A 27,294-nucleotide genomic window follows, 5' to 3' on the forward strand; every position below is an offset into this window, starting at 1 on the left:
CTAGAGTCAAGAAATTTGAGAAGGGGATCCTCAGATCACCAACTGCTCCTAGAGATAAATAAAGGAATGAGGGATTCTTTCTGTCCTTATAATGTGGATTATACGATACCTTAACCATAACAGAGCCAAAGAAAGATTTAAATAGTTTTGAAAATCATGGAACCTCAAAGTAGAAGGAATCACAAAGGGTTTGTCATCTAAACCTTATCTAAGCATGAGTCTCAACTACAACCAACCAGACCACTAGTCATCTTGTTTCAATTTGAAGCTTACAAAGCAGTTCATCCACTTTTGGACAGCTCTGGTTATTAAGAATCTGAGCCCAAATCTGACTTTTTTGGCACTTCTATACACAACTTTTATGATGTGACCCTATACAAGTCACAGTTTCATTTCCTTACACTACTTACCTCAGAGGGTTGCTGCAAAGCTCCCTGAAAGGAATCAGCATACTCCAGGAGAAAAATTGTAGTCAGAGGACTAGATTCAAATTCTACTGGTGATGCTACCTAAACTTAGACAAATTACCCAATTTCCCTGAGCTTCAATTTCCCCCTTCTGGAAAATAGGGTAGGGGTATGGGGGTTGAACTAAAGGGCTTCAGGTCCACAATCCTATGAAATGAGTTGTTGCCATTATTGATTTTTTTTTAAAAATACACTAAGGTCAGATTCCACCTCCACCATTTTCCTGATACTCTAGTTGATAGGATTTTTATTTTTACAACAATAAGACCCTGCACGAATTTCTTTCTCTGGTCAAAAGTTTCTTCTGCTGATAAAATGGGATGATAATATTTGTATTACATACCACACAGGGCCACTGTGAGAATAAAATGTGCTAATTCATGGATGTGGATGTGCTTTGTACTCATAGAGTACTATTATAAATGTCAGCTCAAATATGTCAGACATAGGCTCATATGGGAGGAACACAGGCTCAGGGACATTCCCAGAGACACATTAGAATATCCTAACACTTTGCATAAAAAGTCTTACCTTTAAGAGGTCAATCTCTTTAATGCAGTCTTGTCTGGCTTTGGCGTCCATCATTTCAAATATCTTTAAAAGAGACACAAAACACCTATTTTAGAAACCAGAGAGAATAACAGCAGATATAAAAGATCACAGGTAGATAGTACTTCACAGTTCACAAAGCCCTTTCATCCCTGAGAGAGGCAATGTGCCACAGTGGATGGCGGCTTCAAAGCTGGGAAGACCCGAGTTTAAGTTGTCTTTGACACATTCTAGCTATGAGATCTCATGCAAGTCTAGTCAACTCTTTAAGATTATAAATTGTCAAGAAGGAAGTAACCTGTATTAATAGAGAATTTTCTCATTTGGGAGGTCCCTATAATCAGTGAAATTACAAATCTAGATCCTGTCTCTATCCCTCCCACTGTAGTGGAAGTAATATTATTTCTAGTTTAGATATTAGTAAATGAGATGAGGAGAGTTAGCTCAGAGGATAAAGCACTGGGACTGGAGTCAGAAAACTCAAATTCAAATTTGGTCTTAGATACTAGTTGAATGACCTTGGAAAAGTCATTTAATCTTTGTTTGCTTTGATCCATTGGAGAAGAAATGGAAAACCACTCCAGTATCCTTGCCTAGAAAACTTCATGATTAGTATGGTCTATGGGATCACAAAGAGTTGGACACAGCTGAATAACAGCAAAATGATTTGACTCTGTGACTCAAATCTGTCATAGGAGGCATTTAATCCAGTTCACTGCTTTTTCTTATAATAACAGCAGCAGCAGCAGCTTATATTTACAAAATATAAAGTATACTAGAGTATATGGTATATGAAAGTATTTGCTCAAGTTCACATGGCTTATAAGTAGCCAGGGCTCAAACTCAGCTATTTTGACTTCGAGTCCAGGGCTATTTCAACTACCCTGGACTGCCTTTCAAGAAGTTGTTTTCCAACATTATCTTTGCTATTTATAAATAAAAACAAAAGTTTAGAATTCCTTCAACCCATCCTTCAAAATGCATTTCATTGTATTCAAGAATGATGAGACAAATGTCAGTCAGTTTAGTTTTTTCAGTTGATTATGATTCTTCATTACCCAACTTGGGACTCTCTTGGCAAAGATCCAGGAGTACTTTACCATTTTCTTTTCCAGCTCATTTTACAGATGAGGAAATTGAAGCAAACAGGATGAAGTGACTTGTCCAGGGTCACACAGTTAGTGTCTGATCCCAGATTTCTTCCTATCTCCAGTCTTTCTGATTCCAGACTTGGCGCTCTATCCAATGAGTCACATAGTTGCCCCTTATATGTAGGTATTAGTAAATTTACAACTAAAATATCAAAGCCATCCACGAAATGTCATTTTAAAAACATAAGACTACGTTTTCTTTTATCCATTTAATTCAAAATGTCCTTTTCTTCCTCAGGTCTAGTTCACAGAATTTTAGAATTAGAAGGGATCTCAGAACACAGAACTTTAGACCACAGGATGTTGAGAGATGGAAGGAACCTCAAACTCTATTGAATGTTAATACATAGCATGCTATAGTTCTCACTGATTCCCTGTCTAGTCAAATGCCCTTTATCTAAAGGGCACCACCAATGGAGGAAAAGTGACTTGTCCCCTGAATCTCAATCCAGTGGTCTTTCAATTCCATAAAGCTCCTCTATATGAGTTTTTAATTACCAGAGTAATAAGCATTAATATTCATTCCATAACTCGGTATGGACAAATCAGGGGATTGTTGAAACTGCTGAAGGATTAAAGAGGGATGAACAAAATGATTTTTAAACATGCCATTTGTGCAATGAGTCTATGATTTCTTACACATGACTCATATATGTATGTTTGTGAAATGCACAGAGAACTAGTTTCATTTTCTAAAGGAGATTATGATGGAAAATTATTTTATTAATATTTATGACAATAACTAGCAAAGTTCTTTATGAGTATTATCTCATTTGATCTTCACAACAACCCTGGAAAGTAGGTTTTATTGTTATCCCATTTTACAGATGGGGAGACTAAGTAAAAGTTGGTATGACTTGCCCAGGATCATACAGCTAATAAGTGTCTGAGGTTGAATTTAACTCAGGAACTCCAGACTACAAGTTAGCACTCTATTTATTGTGGCTGCTTTACCTAAGTCTGTTCTTTGGTCTGTGAATTATTAAAAAGAAAAAAAAAAAACTTGAACTAAAACTGCTCTAATATCTCTTCCTCATCAAACATTCCTATTTCTAACACTTCTTTCATCATTCAGTTGTTTTCAGTCATGAATGACTCTCTGCAATCCCATTTGAGTTTTTCTTAGCAAAGATACTGGAGGCCTTTGCCATTTCCTTTTCGAACTCATATTATAGATGAGGAAACTGAAGCAGAGTTATGTGACTTGTTCAGGGTCACACTGCTAGAAAGTACATGAAGCCAGATTCAAACACAGGAAAAAAAAAGTTTTCCTGACTCTAGGCCTGGCATTCAAACATTATGGGTCCTTTAAACTAACTTTCTATGTTTTAAAAGCTTCCCCTGCTTCATGATCCAGGTAACACATTTATGTTCCAAAGTTCCTGTCAGCTCTTACATTCTATGCATTGAAGTTCCTTTCAGATATAACAATTTGTAATTCTATCTTACATTCCCATATCTTTTCCTTTGTTCATAAAGTGCAGGACTAGATGGGGTTGCTCTAAGAAGCTATGTTTTATTTTCTCATATTCATGATTATGAATTCATGATTCATCCTCTATGTGCTAACACAGTAAGATCCCATCCAGGTATGATATTCTATATTCTCCATGTAACCAATCTGCCTTCTAAGGTCTCTTCTTTATTCTGATGCAAGCAGATGTCAAAGAGGCAGGTCTGAAGAGAGGCTGAATCAAAATGAGAATTTAAATAATTTCCTGTAGAACAATGCAATGAAAGGAGGGAAGAAGATGAAAATCTCTAGAATTACCATTTACCAAGGATTATCACTAGAGGCATGAGAGATCACCTTGCCCACCCCCAAGGCCATATGGAAACTTCTGCTTCTACATCCTTGATAGGGGGTAATCAAGCTTCTGAATGAACAATTCCAATGACAGGGAACTCACTACTGTCCAAATTGGTACATAATCAAAGTTGGGAGATTCTCCATGCATATGCATATGCTCAGAACAACATTAAGGGGTAATGCATTTCGTTTTAGCTGAAGGGGGGGCGGGGGGAGACAATGGACAGGAAGAGAAGATGCATCCATCCTCAAAATATTTACCTGGACTTTCTTCAGAGCAACAGTTTTCCTGTCCAAGAGACAAGTTGCTTTGTAAACTTCACTGAACTGCCCTCGGCCTATCTTCTTTTCTATCTGGAAGTCAGCTAAGGTACAGCGATAGGGAAACGAAGTCAAGTGTCTCTGTTTTGAGAAAGAGAAAAAAAAGTAACCAGAGTGAGCCAACCTGATGGAGATTCCTAAGTCCTTCTGTCTGTATGATTCATTCTTGCAGGAGGAGGCCAAGATCACTTTCCACAATGGCCAGTTAAATGACAGGTGTGGGTCCTTGGTCAGGAGAGAAAGGTTACAAGAATTGGGATAGGAAGAGGAGGGATTCAGTGGGGAAAAAAATACAATCATAAGAATAGCACCACAGGGCTACAAAGTATGTTTTGTCTGGTCCTCACAATAGCTTTGAGAATTTAATGCATTGCTGGTAGAGTTGTGAAATGTTCAACCATTGTGTAGAGCAATTTGGAACCATGACCAAATAAAACTGTGCATACCCTTAGGTCTATATCCTAAAGAGACCATAGAAAAGGGAAAAGGTCCTACATGTGTAAAAATATTTATAACAGCCCTTTTCAAAGTGGCAAAATATTGGAAATTGAGAGAAAATCCATCAAACAGAGAATGGCTCAACACGTTGCAGATGAATGTAATGGAATACTAATTGTTCAATAAAAAATGAACAGGCAGATTTCAGAAAAACCTGGAAAGAATTATAAGAAATGATGCAGGGGGCAGCTAGGTGCCATATTGGATAGAGCACTGGCCCTGGGGTCAAGAGTACCTGAGTTCAAATCTGGCCTCAGACACTTAATAATTGCCTAGCTGTGTGACCTTGGGCAAGTCACTTAACTCTATTGCCTTAAATTTTAAAAAAAGTAAAAAAAAAAGAAATGATGCAAAGTGAAATGAAAAGAACCAAGAAGACAATGTATGCAATATCAGTGACATTGTATGATGATCAATTGTGAATGATCTTGCTCTTTTCAGCAATATAGTGATCTAAGATTAGTACAATGGACTCCATATTCAGATAAAGAACTGACAGACTCTGATTACAGATTGAAGCATATTTTTTCAGTTACTTTATTCTTTCTTGTGGTTATTTTTCCTTTTGATCTGCATGTTATTCCATAACTGGACTAATATGGAAATATGTTTTACATGATAGTACATGTATAGACTATATTAAACTGTCTACCACTTTCAGATAAGGGAGAAAAATTTGGAACTCAAAATTTTGTAAAAATGAATGATAAAATTTTCACAATATGAATTGGGGAAAATTAAAATACTATTAATAAAGGCAAGCAATTTAATCTCTTAAAAAATAAAATTGTAGTTCTTAAAAATTGAACACATAAAAGATCTGATCCAGGAAGACCATATCACAACTATCATCGTACTAGACCTGGTCACCATACCTCTCTCCATGCAGTCTAAAGTCAGGCTGACTTTTTGGCTGCCATATCACAATGTTGAGTTCATAGCACACACAAAATGGCCAGACTTTTTTCAGACAAACTTCAGCCTAACCATGTGCCTATAAGAAGTTGATTCTCAATCAAATGTACTTTACATTTCTCGGAATTAGATTTCTTCTTATTATATATGTTCAGCCCAACAATTTAGCCTATTGAGATCTTTCTGGAATATGGATTTTTGTCATCTAATAAGTTTACCATCACTTCCAACTCTGTATCATTTGCAAATGCCATCTCTTCCTTTATCCAAGTCACGAGTCACTGTTCAAAACACTAAACAGCAAAAAAGATTCCTGAGATACCAGACAATAGGCCTCCTTCCAAGTTAACAATGAACAATGCCTACTCAGTGGCTCTAACCATTCAACTATCTCAGTAGGCTATTAAATGAGCTATCATTTGACTCTTATTTCTGTATCTTTGACAAGAAACTTTATTAAGTGTTTTGCCAAAGTCTAGACAAATATAAGAGGCTGAATTTGATATAATTCAACAAATATTTATTAAATAATTATGCACAAGGCAGTAAAAATACAAAGACAAAATGGATAATGTTCCTATTTTTGAAGAACTTACATGTTGCTGGTCCTATTAATCTAGTCATTTGTGTCAAAAAAATAAAATTATGTTATTCTTATATGACCCACCTTGGCTTTTGGTTAGCACAACTTCCTTTTCAATAGGTTCTATTATAGGTTTCTATAGGTTCATTAACCAACCATCCATTTTGATAATATATACTGCTATTTTGCAAAGAATCAAAGTTTAGCTGACAGTAGTATATAGTTTTAAAATTAGATTCTCTTCTTTTTGAAAATTGATATATTTTCCCTTCCTTAGTCCTGTTGCACCTCTTTCATTTTCCATCATTCAGAGATGGTGGTTAAGTAATTACAGTCACCAGTTTTCAGTAATTGGAATGTAACTCACCTGAGTCTGATGACATTAACTCATCAAGGGCAGGTCTCCTACAATCTCTGTCTCCCTCTCTTGGATTTCAAATAACTCACTTTATTCTGTTCTTTCTAGTCCAAAAATCATTCTCCTTGGAAGAGAAAACAGGAGCAAATAAAAAAAAAAGAGTTGAAAAATCTACTTCTATTCAATTATCACTGTTCAGTCTACTCAACAATCTTATTCTTTCTTTGACCCTCTTTTATTAAAATACCTTTTAAAAAAATCTGATGTCCTTTTTTATTCTTAGTTTTTCTTTCCAGCTTCAATTCATCTGGAGCAACAGCATTCCTGATACTACTATTGTAAAGCCATCACATGCTTTTGAATTTATCCTTTATGATTTGTCTTTGTTTCTATGTTTTTGATACATCTTTTTAAAATCTAAGTTGGTCAATAACTTCCTTATATAGCTGCATTGACCTCTGTAGGGATCTCCCCCTTTTCATCAAAACTGTTTCTTCTATGTACCCTCAAGATTTCATTCTTGAAGTTTTCCATCCACTAGTGCTGGTTTCTAGAGAATTTCGACCCATGAGATCATACCTATCTTTTTTCTGAACAGTTAGAAATCTGCTCTTTCAAAATAGAAGGTTCAATTCAGACTACATTTGGTGTTATTTCTCTGTCACAATGTCACTTCCCTCAAGGTTCCCATAATTTCTACTTAAGCAATCAGTTCCTCTTTACAAATGAGAACCAAGTTCAGAAAAGCAATTTTCCTTCATTGTTTCTTCTGTCTTTTGAAAAACAGTTTGTACTTCTATATTCTATGAGTCTATTATTAAGAAATTGTAATTGGTAGCCTTGTAAAAGGAAGATGAAACTATTCCAAATTCTAGAGTCCTAGGATACAGGAAAATTATCATTATAATAGACAGAAATGCTCACCTGTATCATTTCCCCAGAATTCCTTGCTCTCAGCCCTTTCCATAAAAAGCTTTCTGTGGCCCCACTTCCAAGGTAAAGTCTACATATTAGCTCTTTGTGTGATTCTCTAAGTGGATGTTCAAAGTCCAAATACAACCAGAAAAGAATGCATCCTGATGGGATCTGCATATAGATAATTATCAATTCCAGACAAGGCAAAAATGTCACTGTGTCAGAGAATTCTGTCAGAGTGTTGTAATGAAGGGAGGCATGGAATTGTGAATTTAACTTCAGGCCATCGTTTTCTTCATAAGCTCTCTCAGCTGAAGTGCCCACAAAGAGCATCTTCAAAAATAAAGTGACACTCCCGGTAATTATTTTCAATACTTCAAAGTCAAGGTTAGCTCAACTTTTATCTTTCAGAGAAAGAGAATTGGCTTCCTAAACATCACTGATTACACAGCTCCATGAAACTGATTTTTATAATTCATGGCAGGAGGCCCAAGATTAGAATTTTAACAGACTCAAAGGTTTATAGAACCAGGTTAATTTAAAATTGGCATTTATATAGAAAGGTTAGTTAGTCCATGGGAACTGGGAAATTACTTAGGTCTCATATTTCTCTTTAAAGCTTAAAAATGTAAATTGTTTTGTTGATTTATTCAATGGCAAGATGTCATATTGGATTAAAAGTCAGATTTGGAATCAGAAAGACCCAGGTTCAAATTCTACCTCAAGATACTAGTTGTGTGACTCTGGGTAGTTGATTTGATCTCTCAAGCTCTAGTTTTCACCTCTTTAAAATGAGTATAATAATGTTTCTCACAGAGTTGTTGTAAGAGCCAATCTTACAGCATTAATAAATGACAAAATATAAGTTATTACAAACCTTCCTCTGATCTAGAATATCACTATGTGTATCTCATATATTAATTATATTTGTTTCTACATAAAAGCAATTTATATTTTCATATAACAATTTAAGGTTTTTGTTGTTCAGTCCTGTCTGATTCTTCATGATGCCATTTGGAGTTTTCTTGGCAAAAAATTCAGGAGTGGTTTGCTATTTCCTTTTTCTACTCATTTCACAGAAAAGGAAACTGAGGTAACCTGGGTTAAATGATGTAAGATGAGTCTTGGTAAAATGAGTTTTTCCTGACTCTAGGTCCAGCTTTCTATCCACTCTGCCAGCAAGCTGCTCTAAATTTAAGGTTTACAAATCACCTTATAATTTCAAGCAAGATTAATAAGATTTGGGGGTGGATATATATCCTAGCTTCCTTTAAAGTCAAGGAGTATTTTATTTAAATACCCCTAGTACCTAGAACAAAAGGTTTATAGCAACACTTAGGGTTCTTCTATGTCCTGCCCAAGGCTAAACAGGACCAAGAGGTGAAACCAGTTCCTCTGACCTCCAAATCTAATATTCTTTCCTTTTATGCCATGATGCCTCTCAAAAGAAAAAAAAAAACATTAAATGAATAAATAAACAAAAGAACAAACTCAGGAATTAAATTTACAACTACCCCTAGCAGTTTAATGGGGCAGTGGGTGGGGGACTAGACTTGGAATCATGAAAACCTGAGTTCAATTCCAGATTCAGACTTTACTAACTGTGATTTCTCACAAAGTGTTTCTCAGCTTCAGTACCTAGCTCACCAGGTTATTATGAAGATCAAACAAGGTAATAGATATAAAGTGCAGTTCAGACCTTACAATACTTTATAAATGCTAGCTGTTATTATGACACTTATTTGCTCTATTGCCCTTTAGTAGTGTTAATATGCTGGATTAGATGACATATGGGATTCCCTCTCAAATTGGAGATTCTGAGTGTCTAAAAGTATCCAAGATTCAAAATCCTCCCAATGTTTCTTTTGAATCTAAGAATTGCCCAAGATCACACAGCAGTAACAGAGGTCTTCTGAAATCCAGGTCATGATTTTTCCTACTAGAGCACATTATATTTTATAGTAATTTGCCCATCACTACAGGTCTTTCCCAAACTATCACAATACCCTTTACTTTTTTCCCTTTTATTTTATTTTTCAATAAGCTTTTATCTTTTCTCCTCTCCAAATATGCCTAATCATATCCACCAAAAAAAAAAAATCTCATTCTGCAACCTGAATCTTCCATCCCTCAGTTGGGGGGGGGGGGTCATCATCAGTTTTCCAGAATTATTATTCCCACTATACTGTTCAGAGTTCTTAAAGAATAGCCAGGTTACCCACTTATCAGGGCTATTCCTATTTGTGGGGATGGGGTGGGGGTGAAAGGTAATGATTGGACTAGGTCTCTTTCTGCTCTAGGATTTTTGGCTTATTCAAAGATACCAAAAAACCCCCCAAAAAAACCCAAGGGCAGAGTTGACATTCAGAACTATTCAGCCACACCCCTCAGCTTCATACAGAATGCATTACAGGAGAAAGGAGATAGGATATGCATTTCAAGTTATTAGCTTGCAATCTTGGGGCAAGTCACTTTCTGAACCCTATTTTCTTCACCTGTAGATTATCCTTAAAGTCTCTAACACCTCCAAACCCCTTCTAATCCTATGAATGCTTTTCTGTATCACTTTCCTACCATAGGTCCATTCTAAGGCATGAATCTTCCACACCAGAGGGCCACCTTGTAGTCGAGACACCATATATGCTGAGCTTGGTAGGCAGTACCCATTGAAAATGGATGAGAAGGGGCAGCTAGGTGGCACAGTAGGTAGAGCACCGGCCCTGGAGTCAGGAGGTCCTGAGTTCAAATCTAATCTCAGACACTTAATAATTGCCTAGCTGTGTGACCTTGGGCAAGTCACTTAACCCCATTGCCCCTTAAATAAAAACTCTAAAAAAAATGGATGAGAAATGGAAACAATATGCATCTGGAACTTGGCTTTGTCACTTACTGCTTGTGTGACTTGCGGCAAGATACATTGACCTCTCTGGGTCCCCATTTCCTCACCTGTAAAATGGAAGGATTGGACTTGATGGTTTCTAAGATCCCTTTTCAACCCTAAATCTATGATCCTGTGAGCTAATATAACCCACAACCTAAAAAAAAAAAATGAGTAACTCTATTAGGTCATCAGTGGATTAATGTCTTAAAATGTTAAAAGATCAATAGATTTGGGGCTATCTGGAATATTAGAAAGTCTTTTATTAGAGAAATATTGAAACAGAGGCCCATAAGTAGCAATATAGGATGCTATTTCTTGAAAGCTCTCTGACTTAAGTTTGGTTATTGCTGACTAGACCACAATGCCCACAAATTTAAGGAATTATATAGAATTGGCTGGGTGTAAGGGACTTAAGCCTAGATGATTCCCATTGTCAACAGACAGCCAACCCCACTCCCAACTGCCTTTCTGGAATTAATCCTAGAGGGTTTCCAGACACCTCAGAGGCTGACAAGTTCTGGAAGCCTCCAGTTGACTACAGCTGCACATTTACATATGCAATATCCTAGATTTGCATTACTTATCTCCACCAATCTGAACTAATTGAAACAATCCTGCCTCATAACAGGCACGGAAAGGTGGAGGAGTATAATATCCAGAATAAGAACAGAAAACAGGAACCCCTGTCAAGCACAAACTTCATAACACATTAGAATGAAATGTGCTAGATCCCAAATTAGTCGCAGATTTCAGGATCATCCTTCCTGTATAAACAATAGAAGGGACTTTAGAGTTGAAATGAACACTAAAACTAAAGGATACTAAAATTTGAAGGATGCTTAGAACTTAGAATATTAAAGTGAAGAACAAAGTTCTTGAACAGGAGGAGATTTTAAAACCTATTGGAAGTGGTAGAAGTAGAGGAAAGGAATAGCTTATCTCCCTCCCATTCATTATGCTATTTGGTAAGGAAGTGGCAGCTTTCTATTACTAACAATACCCTTCATGCAAAATTGATTTATCCCCTTAAAAAGGAAGAGCTCCCTGCAATGGTTCTCAGATCTGTCATAGTTTCTAATATAGAAGGTATAGTATTACCTCAAAAGGTATGATAAGCTCTCTCTCTTTATTTATATATATATATATATATATATATATATATATATATACACACACACACACATATCTATATATATATATATATATCACTTAGGCTAAGCTAATTTTTAAATTTTTATTATTTTTATTTTTTAATTAATATTTTATTTTTCCAATTACATGTTATGAAAGTTTTTCAACATTCATCTACATGCATATGCATATTTTAATTTTTTTTTCTTAAAGGACTTAATTAGCTCAGGGGACTTTCAGCGCTTGATACAGTTTTCTGGTGACTTCAGTACAAAAAACTGGTGAATGAGAAGTCACTAATTCCTAGCTTAGGCTTCTGACCATTAGACTAATATGGTTGCCACAGAGGCAGGTAGGCTGTATTCCACTGAATCAATGCTATGTGCTTGCTGAATATTCCTTTCTCTGCTTTTTTGTCTCATTTTGTTCTAATTTCAACCCGGGATTACCAGACCTTCCTGAGAAAGTTTACTATATAAGAACAAATGAAAAAAGTATTTATTAAGCTCTTATTATATGCTAGACGATGTGACAAGTGCTGAGGATGCAATTACAGGCCTGTAAGATAGTCCCTTCCTTGTACTTGATCAGTTTTATTTTGTTTTTTTTAACAAACCTAAGACTTTATGTTGGCCCCTACTTTCCATCAATCACTAAAGTAACCCTTTGTCCTGGTTCATATTCAGACATCTGCATGGGCTACAGAGGTGGAGAGAATGAGTGAGCATCAACAATTGGAAAAGGTAACAATTCAACAGTCAACTATCATTTCCCTAGGAGAAATTATGATTCAGGAAGAAAGAAGGGAGCAGTGATCTAAATGGAAGATGACCAAGATGGTATACAAAGGATAAATTTGCCGGTCAGGGACTAGACTATTAATCTCTAATATCCCTTACATCTTTAAAGATAGATGATTTATGATTCTATAAGATGTAACTTCCTATGAATTTAAGTCCACTTTGGCCTGACTGGTGGGAAAAAGATAAGAAATCTGAATTAGTGTTGGAGTCTATGCTTTCCATGCCCCACAATGCTACTCCAGGTAACCCTCAAAAGGAGAAAAGGGATGAGGGCAGCTAGGTGCTGCAGTAGACAGAGGACTGGCCCTGGAGTCAGGAGGACCTGAGTCCAAATCCAGTCTCAGATGTATAATAATAATTAACTAGCTGTGCAATCGGGCAAGTCACTTAACCCCATTGTCTTACAAAAACAACAACAACAAGAAAGGGGAAAAGTGAAAAATATCAATTTCTGGTTGAATCTGCAATGTGGTTAATGGGTTGGTTCTGCCTCTAATTATCAACTCAGTAGATGAACTTCAAACAAACTGAGGAAAAATCAACCCATAGGGTTGTCGTATTTGACCTGAGGATAAAGAAGAACTTACAACAATAGAACAGGCTGACTCAATGGCTGTGTTCAAAGGAGACAGGTTACTATTTCCTCCCTCAGGCTTCTGACCAGAAGACAAATGGTCAACATAGAGAGAAGCTACATCTTCTAACAATACCATAGAAGGGGCTCCTGCATTGGGAGGAAGGTTATAGTAGGTGACTTCTGTCAATCCTTTCAGCCATTCTATGTTTTATGCTCTGATTAACTACAATCTAAAGATTCTTTCCAACTCTAGCATTCTATGTTTTATTTTCTAACATTCTGGGTTCTAAAGTCCCTTCCAGTTATAGTTTTATTTATTCAAAGATCTTTTCTAGTGTTAGCATTGTGTCCATACTGGGCAAATTAGGGACAGATTCTAAGATCCTCTCTTGTTTGGTCTTGGGATAAGAAAAAGATCCAAGGATTTCCAATCATTTTGCACTGCTGAAAAGTCCATTCTCCAATCAGCTTGGACCAAAGAAACAAGCACTCTTGGAGTAGATTCATCAGTTAAAAAAATCCTTGAATCATGATAATCTGAAGTTACAAATAAATACCTTTTTAGTTTTTGGAAAAGGGTAACATTAAATTTTAAAAGAAAATAATATACTTGCCCAATTAGTTTTCTGAAATCTCATTAAAATATTTAGCCTAAGTCAGACTTCTGACCTGATTTTTAATTATCTTTATGCTGATTGGAGATCTTTCTTCTTTGATATTTGCAATGCATCATTAATCTTAATGCAACTATTTCTATGATTTTAAAATGCATATTTCATCAGAATGACATTTACTATAAACTAATTTCACCTTCAAAGACATATGACATTTTATAGAAGGAGGAATCCTTAACAGATTACAAAGTCTTATCATTGTAACTGGGTTTTGTGTCCACCAAAAAAATCCTCACTCTATTTGGTGCCCAGATCAACTTTACAAATAGCAGTAGCCCTTGTTTCTATTGAGTTTTATGGTTTGCAACGCACTTTCTTCATAATAACACAATGTGGTGGCTACTCCAGGAATTGTCATACCCATTTTAACAGATGAGGAAACTAAAGTTCAGAAAGCTAAAGAAATTCCCCCAGGGAAACACAATGTAGCAACCCATTTCTTCTGATTCACTCCAAGGTCTGTGATCTCTATACTATATGAGGCTCTCTCTCAATTTGTCAGAATCAAAGTTCTTCACATTCTGATGCCACTAATTTCTCTGAGCACTCTCAGTCTCATGAAGGCAATGGTGTAGCGTAAAGGTCACTCCCAGAGTGAAATGAGAAACAACTACCTATAGCACCAATATGGATATCATTTTTCCTAATTCATTGGTACTCTACTATATAACGGTCTAAGCCTGGCACTGTCATTTACTAGTTGAGTGACCTCAGGGCAAGTCAATGTGAAAGGACTCAGTTTTCTCATCTGCAAAATGAGACAGCTAAATTGGCTGATTTCTTATGTTATTGGTTCAATAGCTCATCCTAGCTCCTATTACCTATGATTCAGCATTCCTTCTGGTTCTGATGTTCTTTGACTTCATGATGCCTCAACAGTTTTACTTTGGGTTTTATTTTAAACAGTGTGGCTTTAAACAAGACAAAAAACAAATATATGACTATCTTCCTCTCCTAGTCCCATCTTCAATTGCCCCCTGGAAAAAAAAAAGCCCTGCTTTCAAAACTCACTATTAAACTCTGGACAGATGCTGGCAGGCCTGGAGAAATTTTCACCCAATAATAGCCACATGGAGAAACACAGAAGCCCAGAGTCTGGGTAACAGGCGAATACAGAGTAATAGTTACTAATTACACTTAACTATGGCATTACCAATTCTAACATGTGCTACAAGATGCCACGAATGTATCTGTGGCAGCAGAACACTTCCTCATCTTGTTCATGAAATAATTACAGGGGCTCTCTCCTGCCAAATGAGGCAGTAATTAACCCTAATTGCTCAAAATGCAACTGGCTAATTCTAGGAGATTAATCAAGGGGATTCAATTATTATTGAATGACTTAATATGACAAATTGGTGCATTACTGGAGGAGGCACCATTTGCAGAGAATACAGGAAAACCACCAGAGTAGACAGTGAGCAGGGAACTGCCCAAGAGCTATCTAAGAGTCACATCTTTTTTGAGTTCTGGTTACTGAGCTCTCTCCTTGGAGATCAGACTCCTTTTCTACCCTCCTTCAGAAGAGTGGGAAGGTTGAGTATGAGACATGGTGGAAAGGGCCCTGAACTAGAAATCAAGAAATTAAGATATCAGTCCTAGCTCTACCACTAACCAGGTAAGTGGCTTGAGCAACTTTCACAACCTCTCTCTCTGGACCTATTTCCTACTCTGTGAAATGAGGAGGCTAGATTAGATGATATCCTAAGTCTTAATGTAACTACAGCATATTTTAAGGTCCCTTCCAACTCTAGTACTCTATGTTCTGTGTTATAATACTCTGTATTGTAAAATTCTTCCTTGTAGTCTAATATTTTATAGTCTAAGATGATTTTCAACTCTAATATCCCATGGTCCCTTTTACCTCTATTCTCTGCTCTCAGGTTCTATACAGCTCTTATATTCCATCTCCTGAGGAATATGGTCTTATTTCTTAAGACTTAAAAGTCTTTAGGACATTTTCTTAAGGTCTTAAGAGACTTTATTGCTCTTATTATTAAGACATTAATAAGAAAGATTCTTCTAGGTCAATCTATGATTATATTATCTTTCAATAGCTTTGCTGATCAAATCAACATTTCAACAAATATGAAACACTTATGTGAATAACCTATGTGAGGTACTGAATATACAAGGTGAAGGAAATAGGTGGTACAGTGGGTAGAGCACAGGAACTTAGAATTAGGAAGACTCATCTTCACAAATTCAAATCTGATATCAGACACATGAGCTAGAGAAGGAAATAGCAAGTCACTCCAGTATTTTTGTCAAGAAAACCCCAAATGGGATCATGAAGATCATCAACAGCAAAGATATTTTATATTGATTTACTTATGAATAAGTAAAATACTTTATATATTTAAAATCAATATTTATTCATGATGAAAGGAAAAATATTAACAACTGGAGGGATTCAGGGAAAGCTTCTCACTAAGCTGAGCCTTAAAAACTTTTTTATATGATGCATAGGTCTATCAAGTGGGGATCTTTGAGAAACTACAAAACAAATTTCCTCTTCTAGCACAAAGATAAGCAATGTTCTGTATAGCTGAATTCTAAGTAGGACATGATCTCCTACTTAATAGCTGGGGAAGGAGGGAGAAAAAAATAGTAGGGGTCAGAGAATGGAAAAGAAAACAAACCAATGTAAAATGTAAAATAAACCTCAAAAAATTGAATTAATACTAATTATTTAGGGGAAATTAACATCCATTACAGGAAGACCTATAAAATCTGTTCCATAACTAAAATTCTTCCACTTCTAGCTCAGGAAAAGTTTTGCTGGAAGATATAAATCCTTTATTTTCCCTTAAGATTTTATTTTATTTATTTTGAGTTTTATAATTTTTCCCCTAATCTTCCCCCCCCCACAGAAGCCAGTCTGTTAGTCTTTATATTGTTTCCATGGTATACATTGATCTAAGCTGAATGTGAAGAGAGAGAAATCATATCCTTAAGGAAGAAAAAGTATAAGAGAGAGCAGAATTATATAATAAGATAATGGGTTTTTTTTCTAAATTAAAGGTAATAGTCTTTGGTCTTTGTTCAAACTCCACAATTCTTTCTCTGGATATAGAGGGTATTCTCTATCACAGATACCCCAAAATTGTCCCTGATGTGCTGCACTGATGGAATGAGCAAGTCCATCAAGGTTGGTCATCACTCCCATGTTGCTTTTAAGGTGTAACAATGTTTTTCTGGTTCTGCTCATCTTGCTCAGCATCAGTTCATGCAAATCCTTCCAGGCTTCCCTGAATTCCCATCCCTCCTGGTTTCTAATAAAACAATAGTGTTCCTTAATATACATATACCACAATTTGTTCAGCCATTCCCCAATTAATGGATATTCACTCAATTTCCAATTTTTTGCCACCACAAACAGGGCCACTATGAATATTTTTGTACAAGTGATGCTTTTAACTTTTTTCATAATCTCTTCAGGGTATAGACCCAGTAGTGGTGTTGCTGGATCAAAGGGTATGCACATCTTTGTTGCCCTTTCGGGTGTAGTTCTAGATTGCTCTCCAGAAAGGTTGGATGAGTTCACAGCTCCACCAACAATGTATTCGTGACCCAGATTTCCTACATCCCTTCCAACATTGATCATTGTCCTTTCTGGTAAGATTGGCCAGTTTGAGAGGTCTGAGGTGGTATCTCAGAGAAATGCTTTAATTTTCATTTCTCTAATAAGTAATGATTTAGAGCAATTTTTCATATGACTATGGATTGCTTTGATTTCCTCATCTGTAAATTACCTTTGCATATCCTTTGACCATTTGTCAATTAGGAAATGGCTTTTTTTTTGAAAATTTGACTAAGTTCTCTGTATATTTTAGAAATGAGTTCTTTGTCAGAAACTAGTTGTAAAAATTATTTCCCAATTTACTACATTTCTTTTGATCTTGGTTACAGTGGTTTTATCTGTGCAAAAGCTTTTTAATTTAAAGTAATTAAAATTAATCTAGTTTTTTTAATGATGTCCTCCATCAGAAGAGCTAAATCTTGAAGAATAGCTAAGATGTTGATCTGATGCTGGTATCTAAGCCTCAGGAGTGAGATTAAGAGAGAGAGCAAAAATGGCTCATGGACAAGAAAAAGAACTAGAAAACTCAAAAACAGCACCTTAGTACCATAGTAGGCACTTGATAAAAATTTTAATTCCTACATTGTCATCCCAGATATGACTCCTTCATTCTGTCCTGAGATCTAAGCTTTATCCCATCCCATCCCCCTCACACTTCCACCAAGTAAGCAATGATCAATCTTTCCTTGTTCAGACTGTATATGGCACCAAAGTATCATGGTATAATGAAAGAAGGCTGGATTTAGAATTTGATGATGCAGAATTTGAATTGTGGCCTGAACACTTTCTAATTATTTGACTGTGGACAAGTCTTGAAGTCTCAGCTTTTGTATCTGTAAAATGGAGATAAAAGTATTTGCATTGTTATCCTTCCAGAGTTGCTATGAGGAAAAGGGCTTTAAAAAGGACTACATAAATGTGAGTTATTTTTTTTTTTGTATTGCTTGTGCTATTTTTGTATGCTGTAAGGAGACAATAAATATGTCATTCAATTACTGTAGTCCCCTCACTTTGTATTAGACTTATGCTCTGACCACCAATTAATTTGCATTTGTACTTGATATTTACATATTATGATCTACACCCCACCACCACCACCACACAAAGGACCTGAGTCCCTTGAAGACGAGGGCAATTTTGTTTTATCTCTGTGTTCATAGTGCCTAGAGAACAAAGTCTTTTAATCAGTGATAAACTGGACAAAGAAGTCACACTATATGTTCATAAGAACTCATTGTGAAGATAAACTGAATCAGAACATTTAAGGAAATTTTAGAGTTTTTTCCAAAAAACTGGGGAATCCCATGGTATAGTAAAAAGTGAAATAGATTTGGAGTCAATGGACCTGATTTTGAGATCAATATCTGCTGCTAACTGTGCATCCTTAAACAAGTCATTTCCCTTCTCTGAGCTTGTTTCCCCCTCTATAAAATGACAGGACTGGACTCCCTCCTTTGAGTCTCTGCCATTCCAGTTCATCCTCCATTTGGCAGTTAAAATTGATCCTCCTAAAGTAAAAAAATCTGACCATGTCACTCCCTCCTATTCAATAAACTCCAGTGATTTCTGATTACATCTGGATCAAATAAAAATTCTACATTTGGTTTTTAAAATCCCTTCAAAAAAGTGTCCCTTCCTACCTTTCAAGCTTTTTATGTGTCACTCCCCCAACCCCAACCTCAACTCTGTGAACCACGAACACAGGTCTCCCTGCTGCTCTTCACACATAAGTATACCTACCATATTCAGACTCTGAGCATTGTCCTTAGCTGGCTCCCCTGTTTGGAATTCTCTCCTTCCTCATCTTCACCTCCTTAATTCCTTAAGTTTTAACCTTTTGAAAGAAGCCATTCCCTTGTTCTCCTTGATCTTAGTGTCTTCTTTCTGAGATTACTTCCAATTTATTCTGTACATGTTTTACCTGAACACAATTGTTTATATGCTGCCTTCTCCATTAGCATGAGAACTCCTAATGATGTAGAGTTGTGAACTGATCCAACCATTCTGGAGATTTGGAACTACGCCCAAAAGGCAATAAAACTGTAACTACTACTGATCTGTATCCCAAAGAGATCACAAAAAGGGGGAAAGACCACATGTACAAAATTTATAGCAGCTCTCTTTGCAGTGGCAAAGAATAAGAAATTAAGGGGATACCCACCAATTGGAGAATGGATGAGCAAATTGTGATATATGAATGTTATGAAATAATATTGTTCTATAAGAAATCATGAATATTGGTTATATATGTAACCTTTATTATATTGCTTTCTGCCAGGGGGAGGAGGTGGAAGGGAAGAAGAAAGATGTGAAATTTAAAACCTTGTAAAGAAAATGATAGTTGGGATAACTAGGTGGTGGATAGAGCACTGTCCCTGGAGTCAGGAGTACCTGGGTTCAAATTTGGTCTCAGACACTTAATAATTACCTAGCTGTGTGGCCTTGGGCAAGCCACTTAGCCCCATTTGCCTTGCAAAAATCTAAAAAAAAAAAAAAAAAGAAATTCTACTTCTAATCTTATATATGTGGATTAGAGGATGGAGCACATAAATTAAATAAACGTTGCCCAACTCAGCACATATATCCATTAGAAGGAAAGGAGAAGTCAGAAGCCACTAAAAACATCTTGAGCTAGAAGTAAAAAGATAAAAAACAAAGAGCCCCCATGATAGCTACATCCCATTCCCCAATACTTGGTCTGGTAGCATGTCAATAAATAGCTAAATCTTAATAGCAAATTTTAATCTTCTACAAACATAACTCAGAGATATTGCGGCTTTGGTTCCAGACCACTGCAATAAAGCAAATATCACAATAAAGTGAATCACACAAATATTTTGGTTTCCCAGAGTATATAAAAATTATGTTTACATATATACTGTAGTTTATAATGTATACAATAGTATTAATCTAAAAAATTTGTATATTCCTCAATTAAAAAATATATTATTGCTATAAAATGCTAACAATCAACTAAGCCTTAACTTCAGTAAGTTTTCATCTTTTTGCTAGTGGAAGATCTTGCCTCAATGTTGTTGAAAGCAGACTCAGTGGCTGATAACTGATATGGGTGGTGGTTGTTGAAGTTAGGGTGTCTGTGGCAATTTCTTAAAATAAGAAGTTTGCCATATCGATTGATTCTTCCTTTCACAAAGTATTTCTCTATAACATGCAATCTATTTGATAGCATTTTATCCACAATGGAACTTCTTTCAAAATTGGACTTAACTCCTATCAAAACCTTACTGCTATTTAATCAACTAAGTTTACATGGTATTGTTTGAAATTGTTTTTTTTTTTTTTAGGAATAGGGAGGTCTGAGGAGAAGGAAAGATGTGGGGGACCACATTTATTAAGTTTGCCATCTTATAGGAATGTGGTTTGTGGTGTCCCAAAATAATTACAATAGTAACATCAAAGATTACTAATCACCATAACAAATAAAAATAATGGAAAAGTTTGAAAGGTTGTGAGAATTACTAAAAGGTCATGCAGACATGATATGAGCACATACAGTTGGAAAAATGGCACCCATAGACTTCTTCAATGCAGGATTGCCACAAAACTTCAATTTATTAAAAAAAAAACCTCACAATATCTTCAAAGTACAAAAAAACCAAATCATAACAAAATATTTGCCTGTATAGAGTTATGTCATAGAGAAGAGAATGACAATAACATCTCACATTCAGCACACCTTCCTCATCTGCCTATTAAAATTCTTTTCCTTCAAAAGGTTTATAGGAAGCAACAGGCATACACAAAACTATCCTTCAGGCCTTGAACTGAAAGTGTGTTATTAGCCCTCCTCAAATTTTTGCCTGTATCTCTCCTTTACCATTTACCTGCATTATAATTATTTATGCCCATATCCTATTCCACCCCTAGTAGATATAAGTTCTCAATACTAGAGATTGAATTATTTTTTATTTCAGTATCCTCAGCCCTAAACACAATATATATTTGCACTTAATACATATTTATTGGATTGAATTTATGATCACCAAACATTTTCATTTCCATTCACTCACTGGATCATCATCACAAAAGTCCTTCACTGTAACAATCCTTGGGCAAATGTTATTGTCTCTACTTCTCTGATTTGAGTAGGGTAGTGGGAATTTAAGGATGGAATTTAAGGCTCAGCAAGAGGAGTTATCTATGCAAGTCTACACAGCTAGCTACTTAAGTAACAGAGCCATAACCCACTCCTATGTCTTCTCCTCCCTTTATAGTCTCTCTCTTGGTGAGCTCCTCACTAAGCAGATGGATCCCAATACATAAATTCAGCCCTGAATTCTTATTTCACAAGTCCAGGACCTCCTGTACATCTCCTCCTGGATACCCCCCCACCAAGATCTCAACTTCAACATGTCTAAAACAAAACTATCTTTGCCACTCTTTCCCACCTCCCTTATTTTCCTATGTCTCCTCACTAGCTTCCTACTCAACCAAGTTTATGACCTTGGAGTCATCCTTGACTCTTCCCTCTCCATCCCTCAAACAATCGGCTGCTAAGTCTTTTAACTTCAACAAAAATCTCTCAAATCTTTCATTCTCTATACACACAACACAACCACCTTTGTCTAGATTCTCCTCACTTTTCACCTGAATTACTTGAGCTTTCTACTCCAAGTCTTTCTCTTTTCCAATCTGATGCCTTGGGAAACATAGTAAACCCTAAAAAAGGTCATCTTATCCTTTGGTCTTTATGACAGTTTGGGTTAATTGGTGGGGGGGAATGGAGTGAAGAAACATTAAAGATCATTTCATACAGCCTATGGCTGAAGAATCCTGGCTCTAGTATTGCTGACCAGTAGTCATTCAGCTTGTGATGGAAGACTTCTATTGAAAGAAACCCATTCAATTTTTGAAGAGCTCTAATTGTTGGTAAATTTTTCCTTCTACTGAGCTGCAATTTGCTTCTCTGCAGCATCCTCTGATTGCTCCTAGCTCTACTCTCTGGAGCCAAGCAAAACAAGGCTAATCCCTCATCCACATGACAGACCTTCAAATACTGGAAGGCAGGTTTCATGTATCTACTAAGTCTTCTCCAGGTCAAAACATTCATCTCATTATCCTGGTCTGTGAATCAAAGGAGGTCCAGAGGATGGGGTCCCAGATAGAGCAAATCCTGCTTTCTTTTCATTTAAAAGAAAAATAGTATTGTATTTTGGAGTAGAAATTATACTGTGGTTCAGAAAATTGTCTTAAAAAGAATACTTTGGGGTGGCTAGGTGGCACAGTGGATAGAGTACCAACCCTGGAGTCAGGAGTACCTGAGTTCAAATCTGACCTCAGACACTTAATTACCTAGCTATGTGGCCTTGGGCAAGCCACTTAACCCCATTGCCTTGCAAAAACAACAACAACAACAACAAAAAAACAAACTAAAAAAAAAAAAGGATGCTTAGTTTTAGTTTTCCCCACAAAAGGTCCTTATACTTACTTGAGGGTCAGGCTGATAATCTGTTGCTGGCATATGACACAGGCTGGTGGTCTGATCCCCAAGATGATGCGCATGGCTGTGTTGTCCTTCCATAATATCATGCCAATCCGTACAAAAAAAAAGTGGGCTAGAGAGAGAAAATAAGTTAAAACCCCAAGAGGTTAGCAATGGATTTAAGTTCCTTTTTTAATGAATATTTTTTCATTTAAGAATCATTTATTTTTCCCCCTCCCAGTGCTGTCTCTCCCTTTCAAACAAAAATAAAAACAAAAAAGCTTGTAACAAATAGGTAAAGTCTATCATCTGGGAAATGCTTAAACAAATTATGGCATATTAATATGAAGGAATATTATACCAATAGAAATAATGAATGGGAAAGTTTCAGAGAAACCTGGGAAGACTTGTAACTGATACAGAATGAGATGACCACAAAAGAATAATTAGTACCCTAACAACATTGTAAAAATAAACAACCTGAAAAAGACTTAAAATCTCTGACTGATGCAATAATCAACCCCATGAGACAATAAAATCCATCCATTCCCTTACCTAGGCTCAACACTGGAACAATATCTCCTTATACGTAATCAATGGTCATATTCTATCTACCTCATGTATTAATATCTATCTCCTCTCCAGTCATTAGTCTAGAGTAGGCCTAATTATTTCTCAAATAATCTATTGTAACTTCCTCCCTGCTTCCAGTCTATCACTATCTAATCTATCCTGGATATGCTACTGTAAGAAATTCTTGAATGAGCAGGTCTGATCCTGTTGCTTTTTTGCTTAAAAATTTTTAATTGTTCCTTGCTAGAAGGGAGCCATACTTTCCATATGACAGACACTGTGGTCAATATTGTGAGTATAAAACTAAGAATTAAATAGCTCCTACCCTCAAGGAATTTATAGTCTACGGCAGGGAACACCCCATGTACATTAATAAATATAAAACATGTACAAAATTAGTGCAAAGTAATTTTTGTTTTTGGTGGGGAGAACTAACAACTAGGGAGAATCAGAAAAGGTCTCCGGCAGGAGGTGGCATTTGAACTGAGGCTTCAAAGAAGCATAGGGTTCTCAGGGACAGAGGGGAGAGGGTGGATGGGGAAGAACGTTTCCAGCCTTATACAAAGGATGTGAAAGGTCATGGGTCTAGAACAGCATAGCTGGAATGTGATGTATATGAGGGGAAGTAAAGTAAAATTAGTTTAAAAATTAGTAAAATTATGCACAAGTCTAATCGTGTCACTCCCCTGCTTCAACACCTTCAGTGGTTCCCAATTATCTAGAGGATAAAATCTACTTCCTTAGCCTGTTAAAATTATAGATGATTAGAGCTAGAAGGGTTTTTAGAATATTATTTAAGTCTAATTCTGTGATGTTAAAGATTGAGAAACTGGGTCCTTGAAATGGGAACTGTTCCCAAGAGTTACATAGTAAGTCAGGGTCGTCTTCTGACCCCCAACGTCAGTTTTTTTCCTATGACTTGCTACTGCCACTTCTACTTATTCCATCACCAGAAAAAAAAAAACATTCATTTTGCTACCCACTTCTTCTATGCCTTTTCTGGGGACCCCTTTCCCTGGGGTGGATTTCAGAAAGGGTAAGGTCCTTCCTACACAGCCCCAGGCCTCATGACAGCAAGAGTCTGAATCAGTTCTTGAATGGAAACTCCTTTATCTGGAGATCAGTGGCAGTGTGAGTGCCACAGAGGGTAGGCACTGTGAGGCCCTGGCACCACTATTGAAAGCACATGACGCAGGGGCACCTCCACCACAGGACCCACTTGGCATTCATGGTTTAACCGCAGGCTAACAAAGGGCTCTTTGGAAAAGCCTGAATTCCTCTGCATGTCAGGACACCGGGAGCTGTGCAAGAAACCCCAGGAGGACAATACTACCACAAAGACTGCTTTTCTTATCACACAGTCAGGGACTCATAAAACCAGCCCCAAGTAAAAAAGAACATGGTGCTAGTTCTCTCTAAAAATGGGGAAACACAAAGCTGAGCCAATATAGTTGGGGTGGGGACAGGAATCGGGTGGGAAACAGAGGAATTCATGCAGAATCCCAATCCCATGAATGCCACTTGCTACTGGTATGACTTTGAGAGAGTCACTTACACTTTGCAGTGCATAACTAAACACAATAAATGCTTTTTCATTCATTCATTCATTCATTCATTCATTCCATGGGGAGAGGGTTACTCACCCATAAAATAAAGAGATTAAACTAAATGACTTCTAAAATCCCTTCCAGCTCTAAATCTATAATACTGTGATCTCTGGTTCCCTGTGTTTTAAAAGAGGAGGTGCTTGCCTTCTTCTCAGGAAAGGGAACCTGCCTTTCCTTTGGTTTTCTACAAATGAGCCTTGAACAAGCCACTTACCCTCACTTAGTGGAAAAAACACTAAATAAAGGACTTTGCAATTCTGAATATTAGAGCTGGAAGGGATCTCAAAGATCACTTGATCACAGAATTACAGGATCTAATACCTCTTTATAAAAGAAACTGAGATGTAGAGAGAAGGGTCTTTTCACTATACTATGCTGATTCCTACCACTTCAATTTTCCTTCTCTCCTCCCTTTCTTTCTATAAATGGAAGCTACTGTGAAAATAACATGAAAATTTTCATAAAATGCAGATTATATTTGATTAAATACAAGAGAAAAAGTTAAGAATACAAATGTACAAGAGTTGAAGCTCAGCCAGATGTCATCAGCTGAATATGATGAATCGTATTAATTTATCTTAAAACATCTGTTCAACAGGAGAATCAACATGTCTTGTCACCAGTCAATAATTATTACTATATAGTATATTGCTATATACTATATATAGTATATTTCTACATACTATATAGCTACAATGCAATTTTGTTCCTCTTAGGTGTCACCTAGATTATTGTAATCAACTCATATTTTGGGTCTAGGTGGTCCCACTTCAATCTATCCTTCAGGAGCTACCAAAGTTCTCTTCTTTTTGCATATGTCTAATCATGTCACTTCCCTGCTTCAACAACTTCAATGGTTCCCAATTATCTAGAGGATGAAATCTACTTCCTTAGATTCCAATCTACTTTTCTAGCCATTTTTTAGAGTACCCTCTTTTGAACATTGTATATCAACATTGAGCCAACACACCAGGTTGGAAAGTACTCTTCATCAACATACATACATACACACACACACACATATATATATGTATATATGTATATATGTGTATATATATATATATATATATATATATATATATATATATGAAGCAGCATTATGTATTCAACAATCAAATAGATTTGGGATTAGAAAACTGGGTTCAAATCTCTAATCTCCTACTTACTAACTATTCCATCTTGGATAGGTCACTTCCCCTCTTTGGGCCTCAGTTTCTTTATATGTAAAATAAAGAGAATGAATATCTAAAGTCCTTTTCAGTTCAAATTCTAAGATTTTGCTTACAAGTGCCTTTTCTTCCCTTAAGTTTCCCCTGATTGCCTCAACTGGGAAGTTATTCCTTTCTTTGAAACAAATATTCTCTCCTATTGGACCCCTTCCATCCTATTTTCTACCTGCTCTCCACCAAAATTCCCTTCTCATGCCTTTTTGAAGTCCTGATGCTTCTCAACATGGTACAAACTCTAGCAGGTCTAGTCAAGCTGAAAATTCTACAAGTATGGACAGGGTGACACAGAATGTTGTTCAAGGACAAGTCTAGCTAAAGACAAAGAGTTTTCTCACTGAGGTTTCAGCAAGGATGAATTTTGGGAGCATAGACATATTCAAAGACCACCTATTAAGGTGTAGAAAAGTCAGTGATTTGCTTCAATGGGAAAAGCATCTACAGCAGTGAAATCTCAGGGACCACATCATTTTTCATCATAATATCTACTGCCTTGCATTTAGCAGATACATAATAAATTGATGAACTGAAGTAAAGAACTGGAAAGTGTCCAGAGATGAACAAAGAAAATTAAATATATGAAAAATATTTTCAGCAAGGAAATGTTGAAAGAAGCTAAAAACATTATTCTAAGGAGTTAAGGTAAGTTGGTATCTTAATAATAGTCAACTAGCTAAATATAATTTTCTGTAGCACTTTAATGTTTGCAAGTAAAACAGAAATTTTTCTGTGGTCAGAACACAGGGTTTTTGTTTCTAGTAAATATACATATAAAGGAGAGAATGTAGCCCAGGTGCTCTGCATCTAACTTCATTTTTATGCTAATTAAAGTGGATTTGGGGAGTGAGATAGGCTTCATTTATACAAATGAACAGCTCCTGTGTGGTTTTCTTGGGCAGAGTTCCCAAACTAGGTTTGGGGAACATGAGTTCATAATTAAGGCTATAACATAAGTTACAAGGAAATTCCTAATCCTAAGTCAGAAAGTTGTCTGGAACCAGAATTTCAAATCAGTCCAGGAAAAAAAGTTAAAGATTTGGACTTCCCTTACCCTGAGATATTCTGGTTTATATTGACTGCTTGAGCTATGTCATAGCTTTTTACATCTGTAGATGGGAGCAAAGAAGCCCAGCAGATGGTAGCAGAGAGCAGTTTGGTGAACACAATACTAGTAGAGTTGCCCAAAAGAGGTAATACAAAAGAATTCAATACCTAGCAAATAGCCATAA

At 36.4% G+C, this 27,294-nt stretch overlaps 1 protein-coding gene across 3 annotated transcripts in view; it reads right to left on the minus strand.

Moving 5' to 3' along the window:
- Positions 1-27,294, minus strand: part of NEK6 (NIMA related kinase 6) — a 128,534-nt gene that overhangs the window by 59,168 nt on the left and 42,072 nt on the right. For all 3 annotated transcript variants that reach the window (XM_074211606.1, XM_074211604.1, XM_074211605.1), the window contains exons 2-4: positions 22,666-22,792; positions 4,239-4,379; positions 999-1,061 (exon numbers count right to left, since the gene is read on the minus strand). In XM_074211606.1, coding sequence (XP_074067707.1) covers positions 999-1,061; positions 4,239-4,379; positions 22,666-22,758 — 297 coding nt within the window. In that variant the 5' untranslated portion in view covers positions 22,759-22,792. The remainder of the gene's footprint in view (positions 1-998; positions 1,062-4,238; positions 4,380-22,665; positions 22,793-27,294) is intronic.

The sequence above is a fragment of the Macrotis lagotis genome, chromosome 1 (genome assembly GCF_037893015.1).
Source record: "Macrotis lagotis isolate mMagLag1 chromosome 1, bilby.v1.9.chrom.fasta, whole genome shotgun sequence".
Classification (NCBI taxonomy): Eukaryota; Metazoa; Chordata; class Mammalia; order Peramelemorphia; family Peramelidae; genus Macrotis; species Macrotis lagotis.